Below are 7,624 nucleotides of genomic sequence, written 5' to 3'. Positions count from 1 at the left end.
CAAGACTCCAAGTCCATTCCATTTCCTGATTTTCCTGTTAGAACTTTGAAATTTTCCAGAAAGCCGAATTTTTCTTACCTACGCATTATGTTAAATTGTTTTACCTTCATAAAATGATTTACTGAAGATGATTTCATCCATAGCTCTCCCTCTGTTATGCTTCATTGGTGTAAGTAACTTAGTAACTACCTACCTGTTTTAAAAAAACTAATCTGAACTGTTGTAACCAAGTAACCATAGAAAATTGCATGAGATGAGGACATGGTCAACACAAAAGGTAACACCCTTGCTTGTTTCAGGTCATTGTGGGCTTATCTGCAACTGATGAATGGTACGAGAACACGGGCTATAACAAATATCTTCTAGAATCAGTACCGGGCGAAGTGAAGGCTGGAAAATATTTCCATTACAGCTTAAACTATCAGGGACCTCTGTCACTTTATCTTACCTCTAAGTAAGTAGTCCTATGGATTTATTCCCCATGTATGCAGGGGAAAAAAAAGAAATGTAGTAATAACAGGAATCAGAGGGATAGTTACCTCAAACAGAGCAAAGACCTGTGGGACCATAAAAAAGGATCAGAGCAGCCAAACCCTAACCAGCCTGGTTTTCCAAAGGAAAAGCACAGGTCCTCATCATGGTTGACTGTGGTTCGGGACAGGCCAAGTAATTTTGGCTAAAAACCATCAAGCCTCTCACAGCTACACCCCTACATATTCTCATCCCACAGAACAGGTGATGCAGATTTCTACGTGTCTACATCTGTCGAGAAACCAACCTATGAACCAGACACCTACGATGTTCAATCAGCAAGTTGTGGCATAGATGTGGTCCACATACCCGAGTCATTTAAGCGTCCAGTCCATATCTCTGTGTACGGCCATCCAGCAGCAGAAACCAGTGTGTATATTTTGGACGTTGTGCATCGGGAAGAACCATTTGATAGTGAAATCAATTTAGAATACTATCTCAGTGAAAAGAAGAACTCCTCTCAGTCTATTTATGTGAGTCCTTTACTGTTGTGTTTATATTTGTGTCAAACCTTAGTAGTGCAGTTGTGAAATCAATTTAGAATACTATCTCAGTGAAAAGAAGAACTCCTCTCAGTCTATTTATGTGAGTCCTTTACTGTTGTGTTTATATTTCTGTCGAACCTTAGTAGTGCAGTCTTGTGAGTCCTCACTCTATGCAACTACTTGCTGGTAAGTACCAAGACAATAGCGGTACTTTTATTTCATAATAACTTCAAATTTCTCGATTAGAATACTGAATTGCTGTCACAAATAAACCAAGTACAACCATTTTAAAGTTTGTATGATTACACTAGTTGTTCTGTGAACTGTAGACCTCACTCAGACTCTTTTGCTCAAGCTGAGACGACTGTACGTATGAATTACATGAAAACACTCAAGCATGAATGTAAATAAAATAGGTACGGAGAGACCAAGAGTTTTTTTGATTACAAGTAATAATAACTAGTGGTTGGCCCGTCCTTTGTACGGGACCACCACACACACACCACACCCATCACACACACCAAATCAACCACAAACACACCAAATCCACCACCACACACAAACACACACACACACACGGTCACGCTCCCTGACACGTCTATAAGTGCAGCGTAATAGGCATAACTTTGAACCACCGCCATTTTGAATCAGGATAGAATGTGGCAATTTTAAGTAGCCTATGTCACCCCGAGTAATCTTCTTAACAACCACAAAAAAATTCATCAAAATCGGTCGTGCCGTTTTTTCGTGAAAAGAGGACAACCAAAGGTCTATTTAGCGTAACAGACAGACATACACACATACTCGTACATACAGACAGACAGACAGAAATTTTTCTAAGTGATTTTTGGAATCGTGGATGCATAAGGAGTAAGAATAACTAAAAATTTCCCGATTCTAAGCAATGTACAGACATGATATCAATGATACAACTAATGAGCTGATGAGATAACATGTCCCACTTGGACAATAGAAAAGAGCACCAAAGTACAAACATAAAGTGCGTCCACACATAGTCGACCGGCCGTGATCGATGTCGACTGAACTGTCCACACTGCCTCGACAACATAAATTCACCTCGTCGATGAATATCGATCGACGGCCGGTCGACTATATTGATATCAATGATACAACTAATGAGCTGATGAGATAACATGTCCCACTTGGACAATAGAAAAGAGCACCAAAGTACAAACATAAAGTGTGTCCACACATAGTCGACCGGCCGTGATCGATGTCGACTGAACTGTCCACACTGCCTCGACAATCGACGGCCGGTCGACTATAGTTGGACACACCTTAATGTAGATACATATACGTATTGGGATAGTGGAAAGTTAAAATCTTGAATTAATCCAAAAATGGACTGACATCTGATTCCCTTCATTGCAGCATGCCCCGTGGGTCGGTGGGGCGCTAATTGTACGTCGAAATGTGACTGTGGTGAGATCAACGGGAACAAATGTCATCACTTGACCGGGACTTGCATTCTTCCCTCCACGACCTCCACTACAACAGAAACGCCAACACCTACAAGGATAGAAACTACCACCCTAGCACCAAATACAGTCGCAGCTGTGACAACTACAACGTTTGCCACGTCAAAGGAACCACTGAAACCGAATACAGAAGCTCCCACCACGTTGCCAACTATACCGAGTGTACTTACTAAACTAGAAGACACTCTTGATGTATTCAATCCTATTCAAAACTTTGATGAGATGTCTCCAATTATACCAGTCAGAGGTGTCAGCACATACACAATCTCCCTACCAACGATTCCTTCCAACCCAACAGCTACTGAAGAATGGCCATACACATTACCAAAACTGACAACTGCTAGACCGGTATTTAATGAAGTAGGGATTAAGAAGGATGTACCTCCACCTGGTTTAGATTGGCCTTATACTCTACCAGAACTGACAACTCCAAGACCTGTGCTTAATGGAGAAATTGTCAACAAGGTTTTACCTCAGGTAGAAGTTGATGTTCCCAACAGTTTCACAACGAGAAAATCTCCAGTCGATGATTTGATAATAAGAGAAATTGCGCCAATTGTTGACGCTATTCCTTCAAAGATACCTAAGTTTGAAATGGGCATCACAAGCAGGACACATAGCCCTATCTTCAACACAGATATCATCGATAAAAATCTTTCGCCAATTGTTGATTCCATTTCTAAAATAGCAACGGAACATCCTACAACTACGAAAACCATTCCTTATCAAGAGACAACACCACGACCTTTTAGTGGTGCCCCTTCTTACACACCAACAGATTCCAATCCTCACGTAATTCCTACAGAAATAAAAACAATCTTCAAAGGGGGGCCCACTGTATCTGAAGCTGCAACTACAGGGACGTCAATTTTGAACGGGGACTCCATAGCCAAAAGCATTTCCAACAATCTCAACGCTTTTGCCAAATCTGATTCAGTCACTGTTCAAGCCACTCTGCCAACCCTTACGATGCCTACACTTGGTGTGTCTTTCAATTTCCCAGTCATTTCTTCCACTCCAGGAACGAAAACAAAAGTGATTGATAAGCTCAACATTATGACATCAGATCTGGAAAAAAGTCTAAAGTCAGTCGTATCCTCAGTGATGAATGAATTGAATACATCTAACATCCTCCCCACTACAACTCCGAGAAATTCATTCTACAACGTCATTAATTCTCTTGACAAAACAAATGACAATGCAAGATTTGATGATGAGCTCACCTCACGTCAGAGGGACATACATTCTAAAATCAAGAACATTGGAGAGATAACATTTCCAACATTACCTGAAGTGAGAACAAACGAGTTCCTCAATCCTGCCGCACTAACAACATCGAGTGTTCCCCCTTCTAGAGATAAACCTACTTCATTGCCTCCAATAATAACTGACCGTCCGTTAGACAACCCACACCTACCTAATATTCTTACACATTCTACACCTGGCGAATCACCGGAACCATATCTACCCACATCAACATTGTCATCTCTAGGAAACATAGCACGTGACTCAACTCCCAATGTCATTGCCAAAGAGTTCAGTTCTAGAGACAAACCTACTTCATTGCCTCCAATAATAACTGACCGTCCGTTAGACAACCCACACCTACCTAATATTCTTACATATTCTACACCTGGCGAATCACCGGAACCACATCTACCCACATCAACATTGTCATCTCTAGGAAACATAGCACGTGACTTAACTCCCAATGTCATTGCCAAAGAGTTCAATACTATAGCAAGCTCTGGGTTACCTGAGTATCATGTTGAATCCAAGCCAACTGTGACACCTATTGACCTTATTATTACTCAGTCTACTTCACCAACCGAGAGACAAACATCGTCTCATATCACATCAACTACTCTCACTAAAGTCAGTGAGTATTCCTCAACAAATTTTCCTAATATTCCTCCTATACAAAACTTTCCTAAATTAAGTAAAGATTTGTCATTCGACTTCAATCCCACTCTTCCTCCTCTACAAAACATTAATCTTCCTCCTAGCTTCAATCCCTCTTTTCCTCCTATGTCAAACTTCTATCCCACTCTTCCTCCTATGCCAAGCTTCAATCTCACTCTTCCTCCTGTGCCAAGCTTCAATCCCTCTTTTCCTACCATGTCAAACTTCAATCCCACTCTTCCTCCTATGTCAAACTTCAATCCCACTATTCCTCCTAAGGAAAACTTCAATCCCACTCTGCCTCCTGTACAAAACATCAATCCCACTTTTCCTCCTGTACAGAACTTCAATCATACTCTTCCTCCTATGTCAAACTTCAATCCCACTATTCCTCCTGTACAAAACTTCAATTCCACTCTTCCTCCTGTACAAAACTTCAATCCCACTCTTCCTCCTGTAGAAAACTTCAATCCCACTCTTCCTCCTATGTCAAACTTCAATCCCACTATTCCTCCTAAGGAAAACTTCAATCCCACTCTGCCTCCTGTACAAAACATCAATCCCACTTTTCCTCCTGTACAGAACTTCAATCATACTCTTCCTCCTATGTCAAACTTCAATCCCACTCTTCCTCCTGTACAAAACTTCAATCCCACTTTTCCTCCTGTAAAAAACATCAATCCTACTTTTCCTCCGGTACAAAACTTTAATCCCACTTTTCCTCCTATACAAAACTTCAATCCCACTCTGCCTCCTGTACCAAACTTCAATCCCACTCTGCCTCCTATACATATCAATCCCACTTTCCCTCCAAAGAAAAACTTCAATGTCATTTCTTCTCAACAAAACTTTGACCTGTCTGTATCTTCAGCTTTTCCGTCGAATTCGAACTGGCTCAATAACATGACACCTACTTTACCATCTCTTTCACTCACCACCCCGACTGTATTCCCATTACCATCTAGGACCCCAACTTCACCTCCTGCAACATTCACACTGATAAGCACAACACAGAGAGACAGACAAGTGGAAAAATCGCAAGAATCACAAAGGCACACTTTGACTTCTTTAGCTGTTATTGGTTCTTTGTTCTTTAGGTTCTTTCCTTTTTTCCTCCTGTACCCTTGACAAATGGAGTGTGCCTATGAAAGGCATGTGATGTGTCCCAATCCACTCGACCCCTTATGATCATCCTTGAGAAGTATGTATACCAATCGTCTGTGAGAGGCACCATTTAGATCTCACCTGTGACAACCAAGTTCCCAACGTCCAAAACTTCCTCCCCGGGGGATGCTGATTCTAGTCGAGATTTCCGCCTCCTATGCAGTACATAGCCAATCACTGCGAGGAAAAGGGTCAAAATCAGCAGCAGTGTGGAGACTGAGGCGGACAGTACGCCTGCATTATAAAGCTGATACATTGTGTCTGCTGACTTGTCACTGCTGAATGCTGCGTCATCTTGCGGTCTGTATACATAGCCAATCACTGCGAGGAAAAGGGTCAAAATCAGCAGCAGTGTGGAGACTGAGGCGGACAGTACGCCTGCATTATAAAGCTGATGCATTGTGTCTGCTGACTTGTCACTGCTGAATGCTGCGTCATCTTGCGGTCTGTACACCAAGTTCATACCTGGAAAGAATATGTATGTTTGTTTGAATAGTTTCCACAGTGGCATAACAATCCTAATAATCAGGCAGGACATTTTTTTTTTTTTCGCCTTTTTCCCGTACATACCTGGAAAGAATATGTATGTTTGTTTGAATAGTTTCCACAGTGGCATAACAATCCTAATAATCAGGCAGGACATTTTTTTTTTTCGCCTTTTTCCCGTATACAGACGGGGTCGGCGTTTTTCGTCAGCCTCTCAATCAGCCGTAATTAGGGTGATTGCTTTGGGCTGACATTTGGTTTTGGCTACAAAATTTGCGAGTGGATGCCCTTCGCACTCAACCTTTGCTTTTTTAAACTCCTTGTTTAAAGTCCCACAGAGAGGCAGGACATAATTACCTAATATTATTTCACTGATTCTTTCTCTCCAACACCTCTTATAATCTGACGGTACAATTAAATCTACTTACCTACAGACGTGGGGTGATAATTTCGGTCGCTCATGAACTCATTATCATCGCCGCTAAAAGCCGCTACGTTACTGAACAGCGACCCTTGTGCTCCTATCCTGAGATCTTGAAACGACTGCCTTGGTCCGTCATTCTGCATGTGTTTGTTCGCCTTGGTCGCACTGTCCAATGTATTGGCGCCTTTCTTCATGCCAATATGTTCCATGGATTTCATCAGATCATTGAGGGAATTCTCGAATATGCCGATAGCCTTGTCCAGGTCAGGATTGGCCACTTTTGGCGGCGATGTGGGCGGTTTCGTTGAAGTTATCTCGTGCCTTTGTGATTCTTGCGATTTTTCTACTTGTCTGTCTCTCTGTGTTGTGCTTATCGGTGTGAATGTTGCAGGGATTACCTATTTATAGAGTTGGTATTGAACAATGGCTCAAGTTTATATCTATCTACCTACGAGGTACGATAATAAAGTTCCGAATGCCCCATAGCTCCACACCTACTGCACATAGAGAAACCAAATTTTCCAGAAATGAAGCTTGCTTGATCTTTCCTCTTTTAAATGTATGTAATTTCATTCTTCTCGGATTAGTAGTTTTTTTCAAGTAGTCAGCCGTTTTGAGCTCCTCCCCCCAGTAACCCATCAATCCATTTTTTTTTTTTAAACCAAATTTTCCAGAAATGAAGCTTGCTTGATCTTTCCTCTTTTAAATGTATGTAATTTCATTCTTCTCGGATTAGTAGTTTTTTTTTCAAGTAGTCAGCCGTTTTGAGCTCCTCCCCCCAGTAACCCATCAATCCATTTTTTTAACTTTATTTATATTTATCTCCCTTGAAGAGAACGTACCTCAATCTTTGTCCGGTTCCGTAGCTCAGTAGTTAACACGGTACACCTGGGCGGTACTCCCACACACCACTGGTATCGTTTCATCTTCACGGGCTCCTCCACTAGTACTTCCACGTCCTCCATATACCTAGGTATTAAAATAAGAAATAGAATAGAACAGCTATTCCCAAACTTTTTTATTCTACACGGCCCCTTTTTTCAATTGCAAACGCTCCGCGGCCCGGGCTCCTCCACTAGTACTTCCACGTCCTCCATATACCTAGGTATTAAAATAAGAAATAGAATAGAACA

The 7,624-nt window shown here is 41.6% G+C and overlaps 2 protein-coding genes across 2 annotated transcripts; one reads left to right on the top strand and one right to left on the bottom strand.

Moving 5' to 3' along the window:
- Positions 1-5,655, top strand: LOC103505003 (mucin-2-like). Its single transcript, XM_017449938.2, has 6 exons — positions 1-169; positions 300-454; positions 731-1,004; positions 1,163-1,202; positions 2,409-5,498; positions 5,645-5,655. The coding sequence occupies exons 1-6, from the start codon at positions 128-130 to the stop codon at positions 5,653-5,655; spliced, it is 3,612 nt and encodes a 1,203-aa protein (XP_017305427.1). The 5' UTR covers positions 1-127.
- Positions 5,652-6,877, bottom strand: LOC103505002. Its single transcript, XM_026820405.1, has 2 exons — positions 6,496-6,877; positions 5,652-6,046 (listed from the first exon to the last, which is right to left on the bottom strand). Exons 1-2 carry the CDS (start codon positions 6,707-6,709, stop codon positions 5,652-5,654), a joined length of 609 nt encoding a protein of 202 aa, XP_026676206.1. The 5' UTR covers positions 6,710-6,877.
- Positions 6,878-7,624: the final 747 nt, after the last annotated feature.

This window comes from Diaphorina citri, unplaced genomic scaffold, assembly GCF_000475195.1.
Source record: "Diaphorina citri unplaced genomic scaffold, Diaci psyllid genome assembly version 1.1 scaffold144, whole genome shotgun sequence".
NCBI classification, from domain to species: domain Eukaryota; kingdom Metazoa; phylum Arthropoda; class Insecta; order Hemiptera; family Psyllidae; genus Diaphorina; species Diaphorina citri.
Note: the sequence above shows the minus strand (reverse complement) of the source record. Positions and strands in the feature narration are given on the sequence as shown.

What these genes read in the sequence shown, in the direction of transcription:
- LOC103505003 (XM_017449938.2), top strand. Translation starts at nt 128, where the DNA reads ATGATTTCATCCATAGCTCTCCCTCTGTTATGCTTCATTGGT. An exon ending in TCACTTTATCTTACCTCTAA is followed by an intron (nt 455 to 730) that starts GTAAGTAGTCCT and finishes CTCATCCCACAG; the next exon opens with AACAGGTGATGCAGATTTCT. An exon ending in CTCTATGCAACTACTTGCTG is followed by an intron (nt 1,203 to 2,408) that starts GTAAGTACCAAG and finishes CCTTCATTGCAG; the next exon opens with CATGCCCCGTGGGTCGGTGG.
- LOC103505002 (XM_026820405.1), bottom strand. Translation starts at nt 6,709, where the DNA reads ATGAAATCCATGGAACATATTGGCATGAAGAAAGGCGCCAATACATTG. An exon ending in TTATCACCCCACGTCTGTAG is followed by an intron (nt 6,047 to 6,495) that starts GTAAGTAGATTT and finishes TATTCTTTCCAG; the next exon opens with GTATGAACTTGGTGTACAGA.